At 54.5% G+C, this 27,189-nt stretch overlaps 1 protein-coding gene across 3 annotated transcripts in view; it reads right to left on the reverse strand.

Annotated features, from left to right (window-relative positions):
* Positions 1 to 27,189, reverse strand: part of TRIP10 (thyroid hormone receptor interactor 10) — a 72,528-nt gene that overhangs the window by 9,170 nt on the left and 36,169 nt on the right. For 2 of the 3 annotated variants that reach the window (XM_074934934.1, XM_074934936.1), the window contains exons 2-9: positions 25,280 to 25,395; positions 13,970 to 14,026; positions 10,820 to 10,967; positions 9,646 to 9,708; positions 8,529 to 8,633; positions 7,723 to 7,851; positions 6,531 to 6,677; positions 5,670 to 5,873 (exon numbers count right to left, since the gene is read on the reverse strand). In XM_074934934.1, the coding sequence (XP_074791035.1) occupies positions 5,670 to 5,873; positions 6,531 to 6,677; positions 7,723 to 7,851; positions 8,529 to 8,633; positions 9,646 to 9,708; positions 10,820 to 10,967; positions 13,970 to 14,026; positions 25,280 to 25,395 (969 nt within the window). The remainder of the gene's footprint in view (positions 1 to 5,669; positions 5,874 to 6,530; positions 6,678 to 7,722; positions 7,852 to 8,528; positions 8,634 to 9,645; positions 9,709 to 10,819; positions 10,968 to 13,969; positions 14,027 to 25,279; positions 25,396 to 27,189) is intronic. The other variant, XM_074934935.1, reaches the window with a different exon arrangement.

Below are 27,189 nucleotides of genomic sequence, written 5' to 3' on the forward strand. Positions count from 1 at the left end.
TGGCTAGTCAGGGGGTAGGGACTGATGCCCTAAAGTCTCTGCCTTGGATATATGTTCCCTAGGCCTCCTTATCTCGTCACCCTCCTTACCCACCCCTGCATGGCACCAATGCCCCCTGCTTGCCGCATGGCACAATGTGCCCTACCCCCAATGCAGCTCCAGCTCCAGGGGTGAGAAGAGGCGAGATGCTATTTTTATACCCCTGCTGGCAGAGGGGAAATGGGGCCCCAAGCCAGAAACCCCAGATCCAAACCACAGCTTGGGTTTCCCACCAGTGGGCTACCTCCTACAGGGGAGACCCCTTCGGGTTTTCCCCATGCCACCCCGCTCCCAGACGGACGCAGGGCGCCGAGCATCGATGTCTGCGTGTTGCCAGGTAGGAGTTTTTAGCGCATGCAACAAAGCGAAGCAGCAAGCGGCTTGGCTATGAAACAGGCGCGAGACGAGGAGAGCAAGAAGTTCCCTCTGGGGTGGGTGAGGGAGGGAAAACTTGACCCGTCCAGCAGTGCCTGTGAAATGGGCCCAGCACACCCAGGGAGGCCCACGGAGCCTGGGGCATAGTAGTGGCTCGGCGTGCAGAGTGCTAGAGCCCAGGTCCTTTTCTACAGGCTGCCATAAGCTGGGAGTCCCCTTCCAGCTTTGCTGATTGGCCGGCCAGATCTGGAGCGGGGGGGGGGGGGGGTACTTGGCCTACTAACCAATTGGGCTTCACTCAGCCCTTCCCCGCCCCCTTCTCCTGCTCAACGTCCTTCCTGAGGGCCGCTCTAACTTACTCTCTGCTTCCCATTGGTCCCAGGCAGCGGAAAAAGCCATAGCGTGGATCACGCTGGCCATGTCCCCAGTATGCTGGGGGCTAGGCCCTTATGCCAGCTCCATGCTGGCCTGGGAGGTCCCTGAACAGGGTCTTCTCCACCCACATTAAGTCCCCTTTATGCACTGCAGAAAGAACGAGGAGTACTTGTGGCACCTTAGAGACTAACAAATTTATTTGAACGTACGTTTTCGTGGGCTAAAGCCCACTTTATCAGATGCATGCAGTGGAAAATACAATAGGAAGATCACACACACACACACACACAAATGAAAAAATGGGGGTTGCCATACCAACTCTAACGAGACTCATCGATTAAGGTGGGCTATTATCAGCAGGAGAAAAAAACTTTTGTAGTGATAATCAGGATGGCCCATTTCAAACAGTTGACAAGAAGGTGTGAACAACAGTAGGGGGAAAATTAGCATGGGGAAATAGCTTTTAGTTTGTGTAATGACCCATCCACTCCCAGTCTTTATTCAAGCCTAAGTTAATGGTAAATAGTTTGCAAATTAATTCCAGTTCTGCAGTTTCTCCTTGGAGTCTGTTTTTGAAGTTTTTTTGTTGAAGAATTGTGACTTTTAGGTCTGTAATTGAGTGACCAGGGAGGTTGAAGTGTACTCCAACTGGTTTTTGAATATTATAATTCTTGACATCTGATTTGTGTCCATTTATTCTTTTATGTAGAGACTGTCCAGTTTGGCCAATGTAAATGGCAGGGGCCATTGCTGGCACATATCACATTGGTAGATGTGCAGGTGAACGAGCCTCTGATAGTGTGGCTGATGTGATTAGGTCCTATGATGGCGTCCCCTGAATAGATATGTGGACACAGTTGGCAACAGACTTTGTTGCAAGGACAGGTTCCTAGGTTAGTGTTTTTGGTTGTGTGGTTGCTGGTGAGTATTTGCTTCAGGTTGAGGAGCTGTCTGTAAGCGAGGACTGGCCTGTCTCCCAAGATCTGTGGGAGTGAAGGATCGTCCTTCAGCATAGGTTGTAGATCCTTGGTGATGCACTGGAGAGATTTTAGTTGGGGGCTGAAGATGATGGCTAGTGGTGTTCTGTTACTTTCTTTGTTGGGCCTGTCCTGTAGTAAGGTGACTTCTGGGTACTCTTCTGGCTCTGTCAATCTGTTTCTTCACTTCAGCAGGTGGATCTCGTGTGGACTCATCCAGGCTGAGGTTGATGGTGGGATGGAAATTGTTGAAATCATAGTGGAATTCCTCAAAGGCAGAATCATGGTGGAATTCCCCGATAATGTCACAGCAAACCTGGTGGCTGAACTTTGTCCCCACCCATAACTATTTCACATTTGGGGACAATGTATACCTTCAAGTCAGTGTCACTGCTATGGGTACCCGCACGACCCCACAGGATGCCAACATTTTTGTGGCTGACTTAGAACAACGCTTCCTCAGCTCTCGTCCCCTAACACCCCTACTCTACTTGCGCTACATTGATGACATCTTCATCATCTGGACCCACGGAAAAGAAGCCCTTGAGGAATTCCACCATGATTTCAACAATTTCCATCCCACCTTCAACCTCAGCTTGGACCAGTCTACACAAGAGATCCACTTCCTGAGCACTACGGTGCTAATAAGCGATGGTCACAAACACCACCCTATACCGGAAACCTACTGACTGCTATCCTTACCTACATGCCTCCAGCTTTCATCCAGACCACATCACACGATCCATTGTCTACAGCCAAGCTCTACGATACAACCGCATTTGCGCCAACCCCTCAGACAGGGACAAACACCTACAAGATCTCTATCAAGCATTCTTACAACTACAATACCCACCTGCTGAAGTGAAGAAACAGACTGTTTCTCTACTGTTACTCACACCTTCTTGTCAACTGTTTGAAATGGGCCATCCTGATCATCACTACAAAAGTTTTTTTTTCCTCCTGCTGATAATAGCCCACCTTAATCGATGAGTCTCGTTAGAGTTGGTATGGCAACCCCCATTTTTTCATATATGTGTGTGTGTGTGTGTGTGTGTGTGTCTTCCTACTGTATTTTCCACTGCATGCATCTGATGAAGTGGGCTTTAGCCCACGAAAACTTATGCTCAAATACAGTTGTTAGTTTTTAAAGTGCCACAAGTACTCCTCGTTCTTTTTGCTGATACAGACTTACACGGCTGCCACTCTGAAACCTGTCTTTATGCACTGCGTGACCAAATGGGGCCTCCAAACCATCTTTCACTAGACAGCAGCTCCAGGATCCCCAGCATCAGAGAGATGGGACAGCCCTGTGACAGACTGACAGTAACCCCTAATATCCTGTACAAGCCGGACGGAATGAAGAGAAACTTTCCTGAATGAAGCTGCACTTCCCTGTGTTAAGAGTTCATACCTTGGGGGAGCGCTGTATGAAAATGCACCAGGCTGGGTGTGCGTGGGGTGTACCCTCTCCAAGAGGGAGGGGGAATGCTAATTAACTCGGTTGGCCACCTGGGGAGGCATCCATGTCCTTGTTCAAATCGGATTCTCCAGAGCCCCATAGACCAGGAAGAGACGATCTGGATAAAAGCCAGGGTTCTAGCTAGATCAGAGCCTTCTTTCTGATCCAACGGACTGGTCCACGGAGGGGCCGGATCCTCAGGGAGCCTTGAAAGGACTTGGCTGACAGGGGCCTCCTAAGGCGGGGGGGGCTGTTGGGAGCTGAAGTGCAGAGGAACCGCAAAGGAATGGGAAGGGCAGGGTGATACCGGGGGAGCTTGCTAGCAGGCATTTGGGTTCTTTTATTGTTCGTAGAGGTTCTCTCTGTAATGCTCTTTATCTTAAGCATGAAGGCGTAACACAGATCTGAAGCAATCCCTCCATTCTCAGCAGGGCTGTCCTTGCTAGGAAACGCACAGTGAAGGCAGGGAACCGTGCAGCCTGGGACTCCCCCTGGCAGAAGGGAGCGAGACTTGGGGCTCCCTGCAGAAAGGGGACCGCTGCCGTTGCCCCGAATTGTGACGAGCCTCGGTGAGAGTTATAGAAAAGCCCAGAAAAGCCGAAGGGAGCTGACTGCACTATTGCCCCCATCCCCAAGGATTTCTCCGCCAGAAACGTGTCCCTTCCTCAGAACAGCAGCCTGCGCTAGCCTCCCACGCAGGCCGGGATGTACAAGGGGAAAGGGGAGAATGCAGCCAGAATGTGGACGCTGGAGGAAGATGGAGCATGCAAAGGACAAACGTGACGCGGGGGAGCAGAGCTCAGAGGACAGCCAGGTCAGCGGTTCGGATCGGGGCTCCGTTCTGGCCTCAGTCTGACCTCCTGTGTCACCCACCCAGCACCTGCACACTAAAGCCAACAGGCCAAATACAGCCCACTAGAGACTAAACTAACACATGCCGCAGGCAGAGAATCGGAGGGACCCCTCCCTGGGGCCCTGCATCGGCAGGGAATTAAGTGAGATAAACCCAGATAAACCGACTCACACCCCATGCTGCAGAGGAAGGTGGAGAAAAAAAAAAAAAACACCCAAGGCCGTGGCCACTCTGACCAGTGTGATCTGGGGTGATCTCTGTTCTGCACAGTACAGACGGGACATGGGGGTTAGGACACAGGTAACACATGGGGGAAGAGGACGGAAGAGAAATCCTACAAACACAGACGTGACCCTGGGGGGCGGGTTTCAAAGGGCTGAGACGCATGTGGCTGTGACCTGCTTTTGCTAACAAGCCTCTTGCTAAACCGGGCGTGTTGGGAGACCGAGTTTTTTTTTATTATTTTGAAAAGGATCCCACACACGAAAGAGCTGGCCCGGAGCACGGCCATCATTGATCCTGACCCATTCCACAGGGAGTGTGTGTGTGTGTGTGGGGGGGCAGGTTATTAATAAACAGCCTCACAGTTATTCAGGGATCCCAGAACCAAGATGCAAAAAACACACCCACCCCCTCCCTGCCCCAAGAGCTCTAACCTGGCGTAAAAGCCAGGTCAAGATTCCTTGTTGGAACAGCATGTTCCCAAGGCTGCTCTCCTGGGGCGCGGGAGGGAGGGGTGCCTCGGACGTGACTCATGGAGGACAAGAGGATTGGGCAGGGCCAGCGGTGGAGGAGACAGAAAGAGAGGGGCTCATGCTGGCTGATTTGCATCGTGCGCTCCAGAACTGGTTAATTATTAGCGTCTCAGCCTCGCTGGCTCACACCCGTCCAGCGCTCAAGAAAGACGGGGCTTAATGCTCTTTTATGGCATCATGCACAGGCAGGAAGATGCAGCCAGGGAGAACGATCAGAGACCGGGGTCAAACGGGGGTGTAGCCTGCAGCAAAGGGGGTTGCAGGCCACTACCTACCCGGGCATCTTAGCAGCGCTCGGGCCGGGGGGGGGGCAGCAGCTGAGGCCCAGAGCCCCCAGAACTGCATTTGGCAGCTGTTCCTCTACAGTTGATAAGGGATGTGGCCCAGGACCGGCGCCTGGTAGCACCTGCCCCTCTGCATAGCTAGTAGGCTAGACAAAGGGGCAGAAGGAGATATGGACGGGCTCATGCCAATTGGTAGTGTAGGAGTGGGGGGGGGGGGCGTGGCATCTAGTGGTTAGGGCAGGGAGTCAGGACTCATGGGTGCTAGTCATAACTCCGGGAGGGGAGTGGGGCTGGGGCTGGGGCTGGGGCTGGGAGTCAGGACTCCTGGAGCTGTGAACAGAACCCAGGAGTCCTGACTCCCAGCCCCCCTGCTCTAGCCACTAGACTCACCCCCCACTCACCTGCCACAGCTGGGACTAGAACCCAGGAGTCCTGACTCCCAATGCAGTGCTTCGACTGCAAGGTCCTGCTCCGAGTTCCAGCCAGGCTGAGCTGCCCCAGCCCAAGCAGTGCCCAGAGCCAGGGACTCAGGGCCTTACTGCCAGTTCCTACCTTATTCTTCTTGCTGAAGAGCCAGCGCTTCCCTTTGTTCTTGCCTAGCAGGCGGGGGTCCAGCCGGCCATCCAGGGTGCCCCGGGGCGTCCCCAGGCTGCTGTCCGAAGAGGTGCGGTTGATAGGCTGGCTGAAGTCTTCGAAGTCCACGTCTCCCGGCCTCTCGAAGCCAGACTTGTGTAATTCGATCAGCACCTGGGAGTCCTGCCGGCGGTGGGGCGAGGGGGAGGGCGTCACCGCCGGGAGAACCAGAGCTGCTACCCTCCCCACCTAGCGCCCGCTCCTCTTCGCTGCAGCGTTCCCATCTCCCCAGAAACACTTGCACGCAGGGCTGGGCTCCAGCTCCTTGAAATGGGCTCTTCCCCCGCTCCACATTGATCTCTACAGACCGGACGCCAACCCTTATTCTATCCATGGACACAAGTCCAAATAGGACCCAGGCGTCCTGACTCTCAGCCCTATCCCCCCTCCACTAGACCCCACTCCCCTCGCAGGGTCCTGACTCCCTAGGTCTGCAAGAGGAGCAGGTGTGGTGGTTAGAGCAGGGTGAGCTGGAGTCAGGATGCCTGGGTCCTTTTCCCATTCCCTAAGACACAAATACCCACAAATCCCTCTGGGTTTGCGATCTGGGGCCAGACTGACTTAACTCCTCCAGGTGAAGTAAAAGCAAAACTGCCCCCATGCTGGCCCGGGGCCCCTAGTGGAGGGGGGAGGTTATGACACCTGGATCCCACCCAGTTAGCCCCACCTACTTTGGGGGGCGGGGGAGGTCTGCCTTCCTATTGGAGGGCAGGTGCTGTAGCAACTCCAATGGGCTTTCCACTCCTGGGGCACTACATTTAAAGAGAGAGCAGGACCCACGTTCTTCTCGTTCACTGAGTCAGCCGCTGCCTTCATGCCATCTAGGCACTTGCCGATGATGGGCATGACTTGCCGCTCAGTCTCGGAGAAGATGCCGTAGCCTTCCTTCAGCCGTACCGTCCGCCTTTCGTCCATCTCCTGCAGCTTCTGCAAGGGGCAGGGAGCAGAAAACAGTGAGAATGATAAAAGCCCTGGAAAAGACTACATTATTAAATTATTATTATTAATACCCAGCTCTTATAAAGTGCTTTATCCACAGATCTCCCAGTGCTTTACAAAGGAGGTCAGTGCCATTATCCCCATTTCACGTATGGGGAAACTGAGGCACAGAGAGGGGGCGTGACTTGCCTAAAGTCACGCAGCAGGCCAGTGGAAGAGCCAGATATAGGACCCAGGAGTCCTATGCGCTGGACGGGCAGCTAGTTTGATTGAAAAAGGCTAGAGTTGTTTACCTTGGGGATGAGACCCCACAGAAATCCACACAATAATGGGTGGGACTGAGAAGGGAAGATCGAATAGGGCTGTTCCCACAACACAAGAGCAATGGGATGTGTGTTTTGAATTTTCCACCTTTCAGTTTTAGTAGACGAGGAAGAAATACTTTCTCACGTGTGTACTTTGCCATCCTTGAGCAGTGAGTTCCGCAGGCTACGAGACCAGGACCTTCCCAAGATTCACACACAAAAGCTACGTAGTGAAAGCACCACAACTCCCCATAGTGCACAGGCTGTTCTATTCCCATCTATTTCCTTACTTAGGCTGGAAGCTGTCTGGGGCAGTGACGACAACTTGTTCCGTGTTTAGACAGCACCAAGCACAGCAGAGTCCTGGCCCATGGCTTGGACTTCCAACATGTCAAAACCTGGTCTAGTGGTTAGAGCACTGCACGGGGCCTCGGAGACCTAGGTTCTATTTTTGGCTCTGCCACTGGCCTGCTTGGTGACCTTGGGAAAAATCACTTTCCTTCTCTATGCCTCAGTTTCCCCATCTGTAAAACATGGATAATGATACCTTTTGTGAAGGGCTTTGAGATCCACAGATAAGAGCTAGGCATCATTATTATATTGGTATAACTGGCATGAAGAAGGAAAGAAAAAGAAGGGAAGGACAGAAAGGAGGAGGCAGGGCTAAGATTAAGTAGAAGGGGCTTATATTGATGGGGAGGAGCTTATAGTCAAGGGGAGGGGCTTACATTGAAGATCTGCGGCATCTCCAGGAAGTAGAACTGGCTCTGGTCCCGGTTGAATTTCTGCAGGAAGGAGGCGTATTCGTTCTTGCTCTCTTCCGCCATGTGACTGCGCAGATTGGCTTGCTGCTTCGCCTGCCGGGGTTAGAGCGATCGTCACACCAGGCCCAGCTCTGTCCCCGGGGGCAGACGCAGCCCAGGGAATCCCTTATATTCAAACCCTGGGCCGGGGGCAAACTCCCCATCCTCAATAGCAAGCCCTGGGGAGGACCTCTCTCCCGCCTGCTCTTCTCCCCTGCACCATACAGTTAACCCCCCCACCCCCCATCACTGCACCCTCTGGTAAGGCTGGGGGGGGGGGGCGCCCCTGCATCGTGCCAGGTGCTGCAGACACGGCCCCTGAGAGGTCAGCCTGAACAGCCTCAAGAAGGATCGTTAGCCCCATCACAGAGAGTGTGAAACTGAGGCACAGATGAAGTGACTGGCCCTAGGTCACCTGGGGCTGGGGGGGGCGGTCTATGGCAGAGCCAGGAACTGAACCAAGATCTCTCCAAGCCTGAACTCCGGCACGATCCTCTCTTTCTCTAATGCAGCCTCTCTGAACGTGGCCAGTTCTGGATGGTCAGCTCTTTGGGGCAGAAACCTGGTCTTCATACCAATCTGTGAAGCAGCTAGCAAAACCCATGGACTACATCACCCAATGGGTCCCCTCCTATCCTGCTGGACCCATTCCCATGCCGCCTGATGGTTCCCCCATCCCCAACAGGCCCACGCTAGAGGGATTCAAGCCAAGGAGACAGCAGTGTTCCAACCTTCTCCACGTCCGCCTTGGTGGCATTCAGGTCCTGGTCGAGCTTCTCGGCCGCCAGCATAGCTTTCTCCGCCTCCCTGCAGTCCCGCTCGAACTTGCGTTTGCTCTGTGGGGGGCGGGAAGGGGGGGACGGCGGGTATACAAGCCAGCGTTACCTTGCCTGAGCGCACAGCCCCTTCCCACCCACAGGATTTGGGGGAACCACAGGGGAGGGGGCTCAGGGACTCTCCCCCGTTACAGAGGAGGAAGCTAAGGTGAGAGGTTAAGGGACTTGCCCTAAAGCATGGAGTGAGTGTGTGGCAGAGGTGGGAATGGAACCAAGGTGTCCTGACTCCCAACTAAGCCACTAGACCCAACTCCCCTCCCAGAGCTCGAAACAGAACCCAGGAGTCCTGACTCCCAGCACCTCCCATTGGTCTAATGCAGCAGTTCTCAAACTGTGGGTCACGACCCTACTTTCGCGGGGTTGCCAGGGCTGGCGTTAGACTTGCTGGGGCCCAGGGCCAAAGCCCGAGCCCCACTGCCTGGGGCCAAAGCAGAAGCCTGAGGGCTTCAGCCCTGGGTGGCGGGGCACAGGTTACAGGCCCCCTGCCTGGAGCTGAAGCCCTTGGGCTTTGGACCCCACTGACGGGGGACTCTGGCTTTGGCCCCCGCACCCGGGATGGCGGGACTGGGTGCGGGGGGAGGCGCTTCGGCTTCAGTCCCCCCTCCTGGGGTCATATAGTAAATTTTGTTGTCAGAAGGGCGTCATGGTGCAATGAAGTTTGAGAACCCCTTGTCTCATGCATCAGAGCCCACTCCCTTCCCTGAGTTAGCAACAGAACCCAGGAGTCCTGACTTCTAGCCTTCCCCCCACCCGAACCACAGAACAGTTTTGCTGCACATGTTCTGGACTTCCTCTGAATAAAGCCCCTTTCATTCTACTGAAGGCATTTCCTTCCACCAGCTGTGCTCTCTGCAAAGCACCAGCTGACCCGTGCAGCTGGGTCTCGGCGAGTGCCATCCAAAGCTTCCTCGCGGCCAGTGGAAAGGCTCCCAGCGGCTCCAAAGAGCTTGGATCAGGCCCAAAGCGAGCATGAACAGAACGTAAACAGCTGGCCCTGTTCCCCGGGACTCACGTTTTCGAGTTGTTTGAAGGAGTTTTCTAGCTGCTGCTGGGCTCGCCGGCCCTCCTGGAAGTGCTGCAAAGAGGAGAAACATCAGCAGAACCTCGTGATTTTCAGCCGTCTCTCCGTTCTGTGTTTGTACCGCACCTAGCGCGGCAAGGCACTACCAATGAATAACGTACAGCGCCTAGCACCAAGGAGCCCTGGCCTCTACCATAATACACCTAACGAATAAATTAGCCAACACCAGAACGTTCTTCATCACAACCAGAATTTGCAGAAGTGGCTAGAGATTTGGGAAGTTTGAGATTCCTTAAACTGACCCTGATTTTCAGACAGCACCAAGCACCCTGCCCCAGTGAAAAAGTCGGGGTCCCTTTAAGAAGTCTCAAGGGCCCCAAATCACTAGGCACTTCTGAAAATTCAGGCTGTGATGAAGAACGCTCTGGTGTTGGCTAATGTATTCATTAGGTGTATTACAGTAGCGGCCAGGGCTCCATGGTGCTAGGCGCTGTACGTTATTCATTGATAGTGCCTTGATGAATGTCCTGCTGTTGGCTATTTATTAGGTGTATTACGGTAACACTTAGACAGCCCCAGTCCAGGGATGCTCCTGAACCCCTATAAGCTGTATTACAGCAGCACCACGGGGCACGTACACGTCCCTTCTCCTCTCCAGGAGGACGGCAATTTTGGTAGTTCCCCAGGTTCTAAAAAAGCTCCTCAAAAGCAGCGTGACTACTGCACCCTACGATGTGCCCACTGATCCCATGTCCAGCCACGTGCAAACCCTCCAGGAAGGCAGAGGTGGCCCCAACTCCCAGAGGGAACGTCAGTCATTACAGCGAGCTGGCCGAAATTCTCACCCAAGGGACGCAGCATCTGCAGGGACTGAACCTGGGTCCCATTGGAGCTAAAAGCACCCTCCTCTACCACTTGAGCCAAAGGCCCCGGTACTTTACTTCAAGGCAGTAGCAGGCTGTTTCCCCCTAGTGGGTGGGCCCTGCAAAGAGGCACACTTGGCTGGTACCATTACCCAAGCTCTTCAGGCTCAGTGGGGACCCCACGTATGTAACCCGGCCGCAAAGGATGCTCAGGGCTTAGCTGGATCCACATCCCCCACCCCCCTAGATATTACTAAGCCCTGGACAGTTGCACTGGAAGACAGGGAGGGGGAAAGCATTACCAATTTCCTCTCCTGCTTGAGCTCCTGGGCATTCTTAGAGAGCTCCATGCAGATCTGTGTCATCAGGTTCTCCGCCACCACCTCCCTCTGCCCAGCAAAGTCATTGAGCTCCTTCACCACCTGCAGGAAGGCCTGGTACTGGCAAAACCTGGAGCACGGGCAGAGTTATGGGGCGAGCAACAAGATCATGTGAAGGTCGTTGGTGCAGAGGCTCAGTACATACACCCCCACCCCCTCAACCCCCCAGCTCATCTGCCCCAGGCATCTCCAACTCAGCCTGGATCAGAACAGGTTTCAGTCTAGGCCAGGATCCCGCCTCTGCTAAGCCCAGATGGGAATCTCCATGACGCACAAGGCCGCTCCACCGTGAGGAGGGGCTCAGTGCAACCACCTCTGGAGGGAATCCTCCGGTTGCAGGACGCAGGAGGTCACGGATTCAAGGTCAAAGACTTCGAGCGATGGAGGATCCACCACATCCCTCCGATGAGTTGGCCCAAACCTGTACCTGGAGGGGTCTACCTAGCTTCATCTTCCGGCCATCAGATCTCGTTCTGTCTTTCTCTGCTAGAACAAGAGGCCTCAGCTACTGGAAACCTTCTCCCCATGTGGCTATTAAATCATCATAACGGTTCATTCTGGCCTTAATCTAGGAATCAATATGAACTGCCTTAGAGGATGGTGCAAGAAACTCTCAATTAGTGCATGACAGGATAACCTGCTGACAGGGAAAGATGTCTCTGGCCCCCCGCAGTTAAAGGCTGGGGCATATGCCTTGAATCATGAAGCTTTATATCCTTTCCGAAACATTTTTTTTTTTTAAGTTATTATTCTAACTCTAGATTTTCTAGATGAGGCAAGGAGAAGAGAAATCCACATTACTAAAACCGGAGCCTTATCTGAGCTTTGAAATGGTTTAACTGTCGATGAAACAGAACTTAGATCCAAAGCCACTGAGACTAGAGATTTTGCAAACCCAGAACCCAGTTTCCTTCATCCACAATAGTGACATCCTCGTCTCTCAATACAGCCGATTGCTAACACTCCGGTGCAGTTCTCCAACTGGCCAGCAGGGGGCATCCTACTATTGACAGATCACCTGGCAGCTCTATAATGCTCCCAGCACTACAATGGTAATGCTGGCCCAGTGCAGAGGCAAGGCTCGGGGGTGGGCCTGGAAAGCAAGCCCCTGCCCCTATCCCCACTCACCCCGCAGCAGCAGCAGCAGCTCGGGCAGCCCCTGTGTCCCGGGGAGCTGGGCCCAGCGCTCGGCTCCGGGCACGGCACCCTGGTGTACAGGATCAGCGTGCTACCTGGGCTTGGCCCGGCCAGACCTGAGCGGCGCCGTGAGCCGGTGCTCTGGGTGGCGACACCTGCAGCGGGGAGCTGGGTCCAGCCCCACAGGAACCGCTGCTGCGGGGTGAGTCACAGACACAGAAGAAAGCCACGGACAAAATGGGAAAAGTCACAGGGGTTTTCCCCAGCCACAGCATTCATGTTTTGTAGCCAATTTCTCTGTAAATGGAACAGCCACCTGTTTCGTGCAGGCCCAGCAAGGGGAAGACGTTTGGGGTGCAAAGTTCTGGGCTGGAAAGTTCTGAAGGAAGTGGCCAGTCTCGCTATTGGCAGGGGAGCAGAGGGTTAGAGGAGGGTGTCTGATGGGCTGAATTTGGGCCGGAGTCAGCAGTTGATCCAGCCTGAAGCTTTGGATCAGCCATGGTCACCAGCTCCGGTCGGCTGCCTGGCAAGCTAAGTGTTCTCACGAGAGCAGCGGATCTCAGTCAATTTCCCCACCATCCAAGGGCAGAGCCCGGACCCAAACTGGGCGGCAAACAACAACAAGATCAAATCCAATGGCCCGACACTCCTGACGTTTCTGGGGTCTGGCTGAGAGGTTCCAGCCCATCTCTGCACCCTCACAGAAGCCTTTCCAGTGCTCTGCGCCAATCAGAAGTCATGAGCCTGGGGCAGGAATACACCAGACTGCATCAGACAGGCAGTCTACTCCATCGAGTCCAGGATCCGGACAGTGCCAGCACTAGACTGTTCTCAGTGGTAGCAGGTGACAGAACAAGGAGTAATGGTCTCAAGTTGCAGTGGGGGAGGTTTAGGTTGGATATTAGGAAAAACTTTTTCACTAGGAGGGCGGTGAAACACTGGAATGCGTTACCTAGGGAGGTGGTGGAATCTCCTTCCTTAGATATTTTTAAGGTCAGGCTTGACAAAGCCCTGACTGGGATGATTTAGTTGGCGATTGGTCCTGCTTTGAGCAGGGGGTTGGACTAGATGACCTCCTGAGGTCCCTTCCAACCCTGATATTCTATGATTCTAGATGGCAGGTGTAAGAACACCGCTGTATCCAATGTAAAATAATCTGCTCCCCGCATTAAGTCCCTTCCTGGCCTCTAATAGTTAGAGAGCAGTTTAAATCCCAACGCCTGAGGTTTAATAACCCTTCCAGAATAGTCGTTAGCTGTAATTGTGATCCCTCTGGATATTCCTGCTTCCCACATAAAAGCGTCCAATCTCTTTTTGAAACTTACTAAATTCCTGGTTTCAACCACTTCCTGTGGCAAGGAGTTCCAAAGGGTGACATTCTCTGGCCTTTTATGTACATCAGGCTAGAGGACAATGCTCCCTTCTGGCCTTTAGATCTATTAAAGAAACTTGAACCATTGCAATTCATAGAGTTTAAGGCCAGAAGGGGCTATTCTGTTATCTCCTCTGACCTCCTGGAGGGCACGGGCCAGAGAATTTCACGCAATTACTCCTGTGCCAAGCCTGATAACTTGCGTTAGTCCAACACAAATGCACCTTCCAGAAAGGCAGCCGGCCTGGATTTGAAGATCAAGGGATGGAGACTCCACTGCTTCCTTGGGGAAGTTGGGCCAATGGTTTATCACCCTACCATTAAAGCATTGTGCCTTATTTCTAACTTGAAGTTGTCCGGCTTTAAACTTAGAATCATAGAAACGTTGGGCTGGCAGGGACCTCAAAAGGTCATCTAATCCATCCCCTGCCACACTGAGGCAGGACCATTTATACCTAGCCAGGCTTTTGTGTCCTTAAAAACACCCAGCCTTTGGTTCTCATTCTGTCTCTCTCAACTAGCTTAAAGAGAATGACGCGCCGAGATCAGACAGAGGCACTTACTTGGATTCTGGATCTTCTCTTGTGTTCCGTTTTGGAAGATACTTTTTCACCAGATTCCTGCAAACGGGAAAGAAAAAAAACCCACAGGAGAGTGGAGGTTTCCTGGGAAACAAGGGTAGGGGGTTCCCTGCATCAGGAAGATTCCAAGACAGTTATCAGCCAGAGAGGCAGTTATCAGGCTAGAAGGCCCCAGATAGATAGAAACCATCGTAAGAAGTTGTCAAGGAACCCTGAGTCCCAGTTCCAGCACCAGAAATCTACCAGCCCCACCCCGAGGACAACGGGAAAGCTGCAGACTTTTTGTGAGAGCGCAGCCCTGCCCCAAACTGTTCGTGAGCTAATCCAGGCCAGCAGAGTGAGGGGCAGCTGAGGCAGGGAGAGAGGTAGTGACTTGCCCAGGGTCATCGGCAAAGCTGGGAACAGAATCAGCTCTGCCGAGTCTCAGTGCAGCGTCTGATCCACTGGACCCGGCTGGAACTATGTTGTAAAGTCCTTGGAATCCCTGTCTGTCTGTCGTACTTACCTGGTACTGTAACGTCTGAGTGCCCCTCAAACTTTAATATACTTCTCCACACAGCCCATCAGGTAGGGCTGTTATCCCCATGTCACAGATGGGGAAACTGAGGCAATGAGCGAGAAAGAAAAAGACGGACAGACGATCATTTCTATATACTGAACCAGTGGCAGAGTTGAGATGAACCCAGGAGTCCTGATTTCCAGGTCCCCTCTGCTTAACCACTGCACCTCACTCCCAGAGCTGGTCATAGAACCCAGGAGTGTAGTCTACTAGCCAGAGCAGGGCACAAGGAGCCAGGACTCCTGGGTTCTCACCCTGGCTCTTGGAGGGGAGTGGTATCTAGTGGTTTGAGCAGGTGGGGCGGGGAGTCATGACTCCCGAGTCCTACTCCCAGCTCAGAAGAGAAGATTCTGTACTTCCAATTTCCCCTCTGATGTAGCACTAAACCACGATAAAAACCCAGGAGTCCCAACACCCAATCTCCCACTGCTCCAGCCATTCGACCCCACTCCCCAGAGCCAAGAAGAAAACCCAGATCTCCCCCTGGGGCAGTGGAAGAAAGAGGGCATCATGGAAACGGAACAAAACAAAACAAAACCCTTTTCTACACACAGCCATGACGGGAAGGTGCTTTTTGGTGGGATTTCACCCCAAGGCCCGACGCAAGCGGTCTCTGAAAAAGCTGGGTGAGAAAAGAGAAACGAAACCAAAAATCTCCTCTGCTAGGAGCTCGGAGAACCCCCCAGAGTGGAGGGACAGACAGGCAGCCTGGTGTGAAATGGGCTCGAGAGGGAAGCTCCCCGTAATGTGGTTTGCAAGAAAAAGGCAGCGTTCAGACTTCTCTGCCACATGCCTGCTCTTCTTGTCAGCTACCCCGGGGCTGAGCCAGCCTGGATGGGGCTCTTCCTTCCTCCTGCTAAATATAGGCCAGTGGCTTCTGACTGGCCTGTGGCAGAGACCTGCTTAGCAGAAAGGCTAGTCTGGCCTGGCACTTGCCCGCAGCGTGAACAGCGGCTGCTGCCCCTTAAAGGGGACAGGACGAGGTGGCTGCCTTCACCACCACGTTGGCTTCCGTCCGGAGGGGGGGGGGGGGGGCTGCTGCAGAGGAATCCCCATCCCACCCCAAAGGAAAAAGGAGCTCCCAAGCCTGGAGCATGGCGGGATCCACAGCATGGAGGGAGCCAGGATTCACAGCCACCACCGCAGCCTTGGAGAGAACCAGCGCCAAGATTCACATGCAGCTGAAGCGCGACCAGGATCCATGCCCCGGTGCCAGGATCCACACCCACAGCCTCCCTGGGCACCGGCAGGACCCATAGCACATGGAGGCTTGGCCCGAGCCTCAAGGACCATGCATTGTTCAGCCCTGCTCCTTAGGGAGGCCAGAAGAGGCATTTCCTTCCCCACCAGCCATGCTCCTATGATCTGAGAGCCAGGATGCCCAGTGCCTCTGGGACCCATCCTGGAAGGGCTTCCCCAGGCGTGCATGGAGAGAAAGCATGGCCTATTGGGTAAAACACTGAGCTGGGAGTCAGGACACCTGGGTTCTATTCCCAGCTCTGCTGTGACCTTGGTCTGATTTCCCTGCTCTGTGCCTCAGTTTCCTTTCAACCCCTAGTCTGTTTAGACTGTGAGCTCTTCAGGGCAGGGACTCTCTGATCCGCCCCTGATCTCAGCTGGGGCCTCAGGTGCTGTCTAGGACACACCCAAACTGCACGCTCCGCTCTTGGCTGCAGATGGGCTCCTCTCCTGACACTCATTTCCACCCCACTGCTTTCCGTGGGGACAGGCTCAGCGCTAAGGGGGAGCAGCTCATAGGGGACTTTGGAAGGGGCTGGAAGTAGGGAAGAGCACGGCGTCAGCAGGAGGTGAGGGTCTGAGAAGCAGGAGGTGGGGATGAGGTTTTAAAGGAACAGGCCACCCCCTTCCCACCCACCCATTGGGCCCAAGCCTCTTGATCAGTAATAAAGCACATTTCACCCACAAGCCTTCAAGCACTTCATAAAAGCATCACAACCCTCGTTTTAGAGATGAGGAAACTGAGGCACAAGAGGCAGCAGCAACTTGACCCAGGACACCCAGCTCTGGCTGCCGGCAGAAACAGAGGCCCAAGCCCCGGCACATCCATTCCCAGATACACACAGCCCACCCTGCTAGCATGGAACCAACCATTGTTTATTACAGTCACAGCTACAGGGCCCCAGCGGAGACCGGGGTCCGCCATGTGCTGGGTGCTGCCCAGACACAGGCCCTGCCCTAAAGAGGCTAGAGAAGAGTGTGTCCTAGGGAAAACTGAGGCACGGAGTGGGGACACAGAACAGGGGAGGGGCAGAGCTCAGAACAGAACCCAGGTCTCCCAGCCCAGGGCTCTACCCACTAGGCAACGCTGCCTCTGCTGGCTGGTTGGTTCAGGACAGACTTAAATGGCACGACACCCTCTGCCTCAAACAGAGAATTTCCTAGCCCTGGCAGGAAACTCCCAGCCTCTCTTACATGATGTGGCCTTCCTAGAAACCAGAGCCACGGAGAGAGCCAGGCAGCCCACGGTTTCACTTGCAAGTTTGGGCACAGCCCCTCCCAAGAGCTGGGAGTTTCTTTCCTGGTTAGAAAGGAGATGGAGCCTATGAGATGAGAAAGGGGGAAAAAAAAAAAACCCACTGGACATCCAAGAAGCACCTTGCAAACAAATCCACACCACACTGCTGAGTTGGCAAGATCTAGCGCGTTCAATTCACCAACAGACGAAGCACGGCAGGGCTGGCCATGAGCCCACGATACTGCCAGACGCTGCCTCTCCCGGCTTTGTCTGCCACTCTTTAGTCATGATCTGGAGGCGGGGCTGTTGCATAGCAAAATCTTGTCCCCTCGCCCTGAGTTTCACGTTGGGTCTTTTTTTTTTTAATTCACCTACTGGTGGGGGTGGGCGGCGCTTTTTGGTTTGTTTGTTTTGTTTTTTTTTTACTTCTCAGGTCAGTTTCAAGCTTTTCCCGGCAGCCACAAGGGCTAGAAATTTACATTTTAAAACCATCTTGTCAGCAGAGGTGCTTGCGCAGACACCTGCGCCTAGGAGCTGAAGCGTTCGGAGACATGCTGTAAGTCGCGAGACTCGCAATACAGTGACAAGAGTTGGCTGCCCCCTACTTGAATTACGCCTTGCGTGCGTGTCCGCCCAGGCATAACGCTGCCCCCAGCTGGCGGGGTGGATCACAGCACCACCCAGCTCTGCATGTGTGTATTTACAGCCCGCTGACCGACCACATCACCCTCCTCCCACCTCATCCGCCGTGGTGCTTTTGCGCCAAGGCCAGCAATCATCATTGCCGCTTGGCCCCATTTAGACAGGGGAGCAGCGGATATGGACAGTCGCTCCTCTGCTGCATTATTGACCGATCGGCGTCCCAACTCAACACTCACCCACAGCGACTGGGATCTGAAGTAGCCACTAACCGAAGCCGACGTAACGCGACTAGATCGGTTCTGTGGCTGGGTGGGTCTCGCCTGCGAAAGTTTGTTGGTAACAGACCAGGGACTGGGCCAGGCTGGAGAAAGACGCCGAGACAGATCCCTCTAGGGCAGGGGGTGGAGGTGGACCAGCAGAGGAAGGGGCAGCAAGACACTTGCTGCACAGTAACTCCTCACTTAACGCCCTCCCGCTTAACGTTGTTTCCAAGTTACGTTGCTACTCCATTAGGGAACGTGCTCCTTTAAAGTTGTGCAATGCTCCCTTAACGCCGTTTGGCTGCCTGGTCGGTCCACTGCTTGTACGATTCTGTGGAAGAGCAGCGACTTTACAAGGGAGCACTGCACAAGTTCCTCTTCTCCGCCTCCTCCTCCTCCCCCTCCCTCCCAGCGCTTCCCCCGCCGCCAAACAGCTGTTTGGCGGCGCTTAGGACTTTCTGGGGAGGGAGAAAGGGAGCAGGGAAGCTGCCATCCCCCGGCGAGGCAGGGCCATCCAGAACTCAGGGGCATTAGGGGCTGCAGGGCCCTGGGCTAAGGGGGTCCCGGGGCCCTGCCTGCAGCTCTAAAGCCGCTTTCGGAATGTGGCGGGCCGGAGGAGCAGGGGCAGCCGCGCAGCCAGCGGCCGGAGAGAAGCTGTGCTTTCCCCTTCAAAGCGCTGCTTCTCTCCGGCCGGCTGGCTGCGTGGCTGCCCGCGTGGCTGCCCCTGCTCCTCCTGAGTCCTCCGGCCCGTGCTTGCAGGGCCGCATTCCAAAAGGGGCTTTAGAGCTGCAGGCCAGGGCCCTGCAGCCCCTGTGTTCCAGGTGGCCCTGCCTGGCCAGGGGGGCAGCTCCCAGAATCACGGCCATGGGGGCAGTGCCTCACTGCGCGGAGCCATCTGCACACCCCCTGCACCAAACAGGAGCTGCCCCAGGTAAGTGCTCTGCACCTCCTGCCTGCCCCATCCCTGAGCCCCCTCCCACACCCTAACTCCCTCCCAGACCCTGCACCCCCAGCCCCAGGAGGAAAATGGAGAGAAAAAATGAAAAACGGGGCGGGAGGGGAGATGAGAGAATGCTCCCCCTGTGGGGTGGGGGGGGGGGCAATGAAGCTGAGCACAGGGCCCCACTAACTCTAAATCTGCCACTGGAGGGAGGGGGGAGGAACGGGGAAGTGCCGCGTCCCTGCTCCTCCCCCCCCCCCCCAGAAAGTCCTAAGTGCCGCCAAACAGCTGTTTGGCGGCAGGGAAGCGCTGGGAGGAAGTGGGAGGAACAAGGACGCGGCGTGCTCCGGGGAGGAGGTGGAGTGGAGGTGGGAAGAGGTGGGCCTGGAGCAGAGCAGGGACGGGAACAGGCAGGCCTGGAGCATCCCACAGCAAAGTCAGCGCTTGTTCTTCCGGGGGAAGCTGCTGCTGCACAAGGTACTTCCCAGCGTCCTTGCCTGCCTCATTGTCTGCAGCGGGCTGTGCCTGTGTGGGATAAGCCAGGGGCGCATCCCCACCACAGTACAGTACTGTACAGTATATAATGCCAAAACAACTTCCTTGGAACCTAACCCCCCGCATTTACATTAAATCTTATGGGAAAATTGGATTCATTTAACATAGTTTCACTTAAAGTTTCATTTTTCAGGAAGAGAACTACACTGTTAAGTGAGGAGTTACTGCATCACTGCTACTCCTAGATCTTCCAGAGGCGCTTTTTTGAAAGCCAGTGGGGCAATGAAACCTTTAAAGGGCCAGTGACCACTTCACAGCACTGTTCCCTAGGCCGGGTGGAGACCCCCAAACAGCCACCTAGAGCTAGCATAGGAGGACCCAAGTATGAAAGTGACGTAAGGCTCCCTGGTGAAGAAAGCATGTAAATAGGGAACCGGCCAGAGAGCAGTCCTTGAGGTTTGTATAATTAGTCATCCCAGTGCACCACAACCGTGGGGGGAGGAAGGGAGAGAAGAGGAGAGTTCATTTTATTTTTAACACTATTTGAATTTATTGTCTGGCCAGCATCCCTGCAATAATAGGAGGTGATGTGGGGTTGGGCGGAGCAGGGGGGGAGAGTGTGTCCGTGTACCACTCACTGCTCTCTGCTAGATGGAATCAGAATGACTTGATTCTGTCTCATAGGCCCTGTACTGCTAACAGAGATTCTTCTGGGGAGGACAAAGGAGCGGGATGCGTGGGGATATTTGGGGTCGATCCCAGCTGCTCTTATCTGTCTAGCTAAGGAATTTATCTAACACCCCTTCCACACACACACACACACACACAGATACCCTTCAGGGCAGGAACACTTTACAGGTGGGGAATGGAGGCCAGGAGAAGATAAGGGCCAGGTTTTTCAAGGTATTTGAGTACCCAATTCCTGTTGATTTCAATAGGAATTAGGCATCCTAAATACCTTGAAAAATCTGACCCTAAGTGACTTGCCCACATCTCCCAGGGGTTTGGGGCAGAGCTGGGTATAGAACCCAGATCTCTTACATCTGAATAGCCAGTCCCCTGCCCACTGAACCACACGGCCACCCAAGGCCCATGCTAGAGCCCTAGCCACCGCACTGTCCAGGCTTCCTCGGGATGAAATGCCCAGCAGCCGTGCTGTGTCACATAGGGGCAGTCGTGCAGCATACGTGGGAATCATGGAGCCCCTAACTCAGAAAGACTCAACTCTGCATCCTCAGAGTCCCCCCTGAACAGCACAGTGCGCAAGGGGGAGCAGCAAGTTGCTCTCTTCCACCCCAGAAGCAGCCGCATTCAGCCAGCATCCAACCCTCCCCACATGCTCGAGAGAAACGTGTTACCCGGCAGCCAGGTCAAGAAAGCACCTTGCGTTTCCACGCTGCGTCAGCTCAGTGGGGTGGGGAGGAATCCCCGAGCAGGGCAGAGGGACTCGGCAGACAGCGGTTAGAGGACAAGGCTGGGACCCAGGTGACCTGGATTCTGTTCGGGTTCTGCCACTCATCTGCTGGGCAAGTTGCCGCCGCCAGCATTGCAGAGGAGCGTTAGGTGCTTTCCAGCTAGGCTCCCTCCACTTTCTCACGCAGTTTTTGGTTCCCTCCCTTGGAGGTTGCTAGGATCCCTGACTGATATCGTCAGCCCCCTTGCCCCGGGATCTGAACACCCAATTCCTCTTAAATTCTAACAGGAAGGGAGTGTCTACACCCCTTTGCCAGCTTGGGAGCATTCCCCTGCCATCCTCTGAGCCGTCCAGTCCCCCTTGCCTGGGTGAGCCTGGCTTGGCCACTTCTCCCTGGGCTTGGTCTTCTCTGCAGAGTTAACTCAAGTGTTGTCCCGAACACGGGTCCTGCCGGCGCACAAACCCCTCCCTCCTGTGCTGTGGGGCTGCTAACTGGAGCCAGTTGGCCCAAGACGGAGCGTAGGCTAAAGCCGGAGCAAGCACATCTCATCAGCTGCTAACACAGCCACCTTGTAGTGTAGACTTGGCCGCAGGCTCGTGCCCTTTGGATGCTGCTAGCCTTCCCACCATCCCCCACACGAAAGGATAGCCAAGTTCTCCCAGGATGCACTGGGAAGGAAGTCACAGAGGGGCTCAACTTAGTGCAGTGCTAAGAATCATGGGACACGCCCCCAGAAGCCCCAGCAAGCACAAAAACTGGGGCAGGGATGAATACTGAAGAGGTCAGGTCCCTCACACAGACTGATCTGGGCGGCTTGGTAAAATCGGTGGAAGCAAACCACGTGTGTTTTAATACAGCTAAATGTAAATGTGTACATCTGGGACACCCAGAACGCACGCCATGCTTACAGGATGGGGGCCTCTAGCCTTGGAAGCAGTGACTCTGGAAAGGATCTGGAGGTCATGGTGGATCATCAGCTGAACACGAGCTCCCATTGTGAAACTGTGGCCAAAAGGGCTAATGCGATCATTAGAAGATTAGGGTTGGAAGAGACCTCAGGAGGTCATCTAGTCCAACCCCCTGCTCAAGGCAGGACCAACACCAACTAAATCATCCCAGCCACGGCGCTGTCAAGCTGGGCCTTAAAAACCTCTAAGGATGGAGACTCCACCACCTCCCTAGGTAACCCAGTCCAGTGCTTCACCACCCTCCTAGTGAAATAGTGTTTTCTAATATCCAGCCTAGACCTCCCCCACTATAACTTGAGACCATTACTCCTTGTTCTGTCATCTGGGACCACTGAGAACAGTCAAGCTCCATCCTCTTTGGAACCCCCTTTCAGGTAGTTGAAGGCTGCTATCAAATCCTCCCTCACTCTTCTCTTCTGCAGACTAAACAATCCCAGTTCCCTCAGCCTCTCCTCATAAGTCATGTGCCCCAGCCCCCTGATCATTTTCGTTGCCCTCCACTGGACTTTCTCCAATTTGTCCACATCCTTTCTGTAGTGGGGGGATCAAAACTGGATGCAATATTCCACGTGTGGCATCACCAGTGCCGAATAGAGGGGAATAATCACTTCCGTCAATCTGCTGGCAATGCTCTGACTAATACAGCCCAATATGCCATTGGCCTTCTTGGCAACAAGGGCACACTGCTGACTCATATCCAGCTTCTCGTCCACTGTAATCCCCAGGTCCTTTTCTGCAGAACTGCTGCTTAGCCAGTCGGTCCCCAGCCTGCAGCGGTGCATGGGATTCTTCCGTCCTAAGTGCAGGACTCCGCACTTGCCCTTGTTGAACTTCATCAGATTTCTTTTGCACCAATCCTTCAATTTGTCTAGGACCCTCTGGACCCTATCCCTACCCTCCAGCATATCTACCTCTCCTGCCAGCTTAGTGTCCTCTGCGAACTTGCTGAGGGTGCAATCCATCCCATCATCCAGATCATTAGTAACGATGTTGAACAAAACCGGCCTCAGGACCGACCCTTGGGGTACTCCACTTGATACCAGGTGCCAACTAGACATCAAGTTGTTGATCACCATCTGTTGAGCCCAACAACCTAGCCACCTTTCTATCCACCTTATAGTTCATTCATCCAATCCATACATTTTTATGGATTGGATACTGGCAAGAATACTGTGGGAGACCGTATCAAAAACTTTGCTAAAGTCAAGATATATCACGTCCACCGCTTTCCCCATATCCACACAGCCAGTTATCATAGAAGGCAATCATCTTGGTCAGGCATGACTTGCCCTTGATGAATCCACGTTGACGGTTCCTGATCACCTTCCTCTCCTCCAAGTGCTTCAATATGGATTCCTTGAGGACCTGCTCCATGATTTTTCCAAGAGACTAAGGTGGGGCTGACCGGTCTGTAGATCCCTGGGTTCTCCTTCTTCCCTTTTTTAAAGATGGGCACTATATTTGCCTTTTTCCAATCGTCCAGGACCTCCCCCAATCACCACGAGTTTTCAAAGATAATGGCCAATGGCTCTGCAATCACATCAGCCAACTCCCTCAGCACCCTTGGATGCATTAGATCTGGACCCAGGGACTCGTGTATGTCCAGCTTTTCTAAATAGTCCTTAAGCTGTTCTTTCACCACTGAAGGCTGCTCACCTCCTCCCCATGCTGTGTTGCCCAGTGCAGCAGTGGGATGTGTAAACAGGGGAATCTCGAGTAGGGGCAGAGAGGTTATTGTCCCTCTATCTGGCACTGGTGCGACCGCTGCTGGAATCCTGCATCCAGTTCTGGTGCCCACAATTCAAAGAGGATGGGGAGAGATCAAAGAAGAGCCATGAGAATGAGGAAAGGGTTAGAAAACCTGCCTGATAGCGAGAGACTCCAGGAACGCCAACTTCTTTGCATATCAAAGAGACGGTTAAGGGGTGACTTGATCACTGTCTATACGTACCTACCTGGGGGACAAATCTTTTATAAGGGGCTCTTCAATCTAGCAGCAAAAGGTCTAACACGGTCGGATGACTGGGAGCTGAAGCTAGACCAATTCCGAGTGGAAATAAGGCATACATTTTTTAACAGGGAGAATCACTGAACACTGGAGCAACCTGCCAAGGGCACTGGTGGATCCTCCATCACGGAGGTTTTAAATTAAGGTTGGATCTTTTTCTAAAAGCTCTGCTCTAGGAATTATTTGGGGGCAGTTATCCAGGTCAGACCAGATGATCACAATGGTCCTGTCTGGCCTGGGAATCTGTAAATGTGGGCAGGAGGTGGGGGGCAGCCTACCCTGCCACTGCCCCATGCCATGCGCCAGTTTCTCCTGATGCCCATCACCAGGGTATCTGGGAGGCAGCGAGCATATCTGCTCTGGAGCTAGGCAGAAGACGGTCTCCAGGGCAATCCTGAGCGGATTCACCAACAACTCCCCACAACCAAGGGCCAGGGCACAAAGCGAGGAGTCACCGGTAAAATCCAGCCAGCAACCCGGGAAGGAGTCAAACAAACTTGGACAGCAGCTCCCAAATCTCGCCCCCCCGCCCGTCTGTATTCCAGGCTGGAAGCGCCAAGGGGCTGGCTGCCCTGCTGGCAGAGCAGCAGCTTTTGAGGGGGGGAGAAAGAGGTGGAAAATCAACTAGGAAGCATTGAGTTGCACCTAGTTAACCCTTTGCTCCCTGCTAGGCCAGGCCAAGCAGGGATCTTGGAGCACAATGCAGATAAAATGGCAGACATGACGCATGGGAGTGGGCGGGGGGAGCATGCAGGGTCATGTGCCTCCTCCCCCCATTTGCTCTTTGGCTTGTACTGAGCATGCTCAGTAACACTGCTGAAGCCAGGAGCCCTCACTCTGCCGCCGCCCCCCTCGCCCCCACCGACTATCGGCAGGTATGAGTGGTCTCTGCCACAAGGCATGGACAGGTCAGGGGTGGGGGAGAGACAAGGGAAGGACAGAGCTGTGAGTGGGGCCTGGGATTCAGCCATCCTGCCAGCAAGTTCCCTGCACGACTTTGGGCAAATCCCTTCTACTGCCTTTGCCTCAATTTCCATTTCACAGATGGGGAAATGGAGGCACAGAGGGTCTATCTACACTGCAACGAACCCCCACCGTGGCAGGCCCGGGCCGTGGGACTATAAGACCACAGTACAGACATTTGGGCTCAGGCTCTGGGACCCACGTTACACAGCTCAGGCTCCAGCCCGAGCATCAACACTGAAAATGTTTAGCCCCGCATCTCGAGTCAGCTGACACGGGCCAACCCCATGGGCGTTTTACTGCAGTGTAAACATACCCAGAGAGAGGAGACTGTTTGCTCCAAAGGTACCAAAGGAGGAGCTGAAGAGAAAGAACCCAGGAGTCCTGGAACCTGGCTCCATCCTTTAATCACTAGACCCCATTCCCCTCCAAATGCAGGGAATGCGACCCAGGAATCCTGCCCGGCCCTAGTTCTGGGAGGGAATGTGACTAGAACCCAGGTGCGCTGACCACTAGGCCCTTGTGCCTTAAGCAGCAGTTCTGGCCTTTGTCCCCTGCCCTCCTACCTGAGCTGCTTGGCGTAGGCCTGCTCGATCTCCGTCCGCTCCTTCACGAACTTCACGTACTTCTCCATCAGATCCAGCCCCCACTGGGTGTGACGCTCTATGTCGTCAAACTGGTCCTGGGGGGGGGGGGGGGGGGAAGAGAGGTGGGAGGTGTCACCGCACAGCTGGAAACAATACAGCGTCCTTCCTACGCCCAACCGCCCACTCTGATGCCCCCCCCCCGAACGCTGGGCTCAAACCGCAGCGTTCCCCACCCTGCCCCTCGCAGAACCCCGGGTTCAATTCCCAGCTGTGCCAACTCGCACCCTTGGCAACCCACCCCTCTTCCGCCCCAAACACGGGGCTCAATCTCCTGTGGTCACAGGAACACCCCCCCAGCCCATGCCCACTAATCTCAGACCACCCCCCACCTCCTCAGTACAGTCCCTCACCCCTTGTGGCCTCTCTTGATCCTGCAAGCAAGCCACCTACAGACTGGGCCCCAGGAAAACACAATGGTAGGAGTCCCTAGTGCTCCCCCCATACACCCCCCCCCACTCCCACCCCTCTCCACATCCCTGTCCCCAATTCCAGGCCACACACCTTCTCCCCCAGATCACCAGCCCTGACCCCCAACCTCCCCTCCTCCCAGCTCCCCACTGATCCCAGCTCCCCTGCATTCCCACACCTTCCCCTCCAGACCCTCATCATCCCTAATCCCCAAGGCCTCCCTTAAGATCCCCAGTCCTAATTCCTGCCCTCCCAGAGGCTGGGAAAGGAGCCCAAGTGCAGCAGCTCGCCTTCTGCAGGCAGTGGAGGAAACGCCTGCGTTCCCGTGGGCCCCCCCACGGGCTCGCCTCGCTGGCCAGCAGCCAGGCCCATTCAGAGCTTGGAGGAGAAAGACGCCAGGGCGGGGGGTGTGTTTATAAACCCAGCCTCACAATGCGGCCTTGTTTACAAGAGCAGCTTTTGCCAGGGCTCAGGCAGGTTTCACATGGAGACCAGATTCCCCTGCCCAACAGCTCTTCTGGGCAAGGGGGAAATCCCTGGCACCGGACCCGTGCCCTTCCCACCCCAATGCCAGAGCCACCCACCAACCCAGCTGCAGCCCAGTCAAAATGCATCCTTACCCCCGCCTGGCCTCCAGCCCCTGTCACAGTGCCAGTCGTCCACCCCAGCCCCCTCTGTCCCTTCTCCATGCCACCTTGGCACCATGGTGCAACCCTCCCCCGCTGCAGGTGGGCAGCGCCTCTCAGGCATCGTCTGCAATGGGATTTTAGCCACTGGTGCCCCTGTGCAAACAGGTACATCCCCACCCTGGGGCAAAAAGCTGCACTGTCACTAACAGGGGTTTCGGCCTCAGCTGAAACATCCGAGTTATATTAGTCGTAAGGCATTAAAGTCAACTCAACCCAGACACCCAGTAGTATGAAAAGGATAAAACCCTCATGCTCCAGAGCCAGATCCCCATGGGGGAAAAACCTGCCTCTAACGGCCACCCACAGAGTTTCTTGCACCATCCTCCGAAGCATTGGATGCTGGCCCCCCGTCACAGAAGGGATGCCGGACTAGACGGGCTCCCTGCTCTGATCCGGTCTGGCAAATTCATACGAAGACACATTCCCTGGCCTACGCCCCTTCATTTCTCTCTCCAGTGCTCTGTGTATGATGGCAGTGCCTCGAGGCTCAAACCATGCCCCATTGAGCCAGGTGCTGCAGAGACATAGTCCCTGCCCTGAAGACACAGGCAGAACAAGAACTGCCGGGGTTGTGCATTAACTATTATAAAAAAAGGGATATAAAACCTCAGGCTTAAAGCAATCTCTGTTAGTAATTGGCACAAAACTTCACAGGAGCCTGAATTAGGAGACCCATGGGTGTCAGCTAACATTAGACACACTATCTAGATTCACACACTGAAAGGCCAGAAG

Source organism: Natator depressus, chromosome 20 (assembly GCF_965152275.1).
Source record: "Natator depressus isolate rNatDep1 chromosome 20, rNatDep2.hap1, whole genome shotgun sequence".
Classification (NCBI taxonomy): domain Eukaryota; kingdom Metazoa; phylum Chordata; order Testudines; family Cheloniidae; genus Natator; species Natator depressus.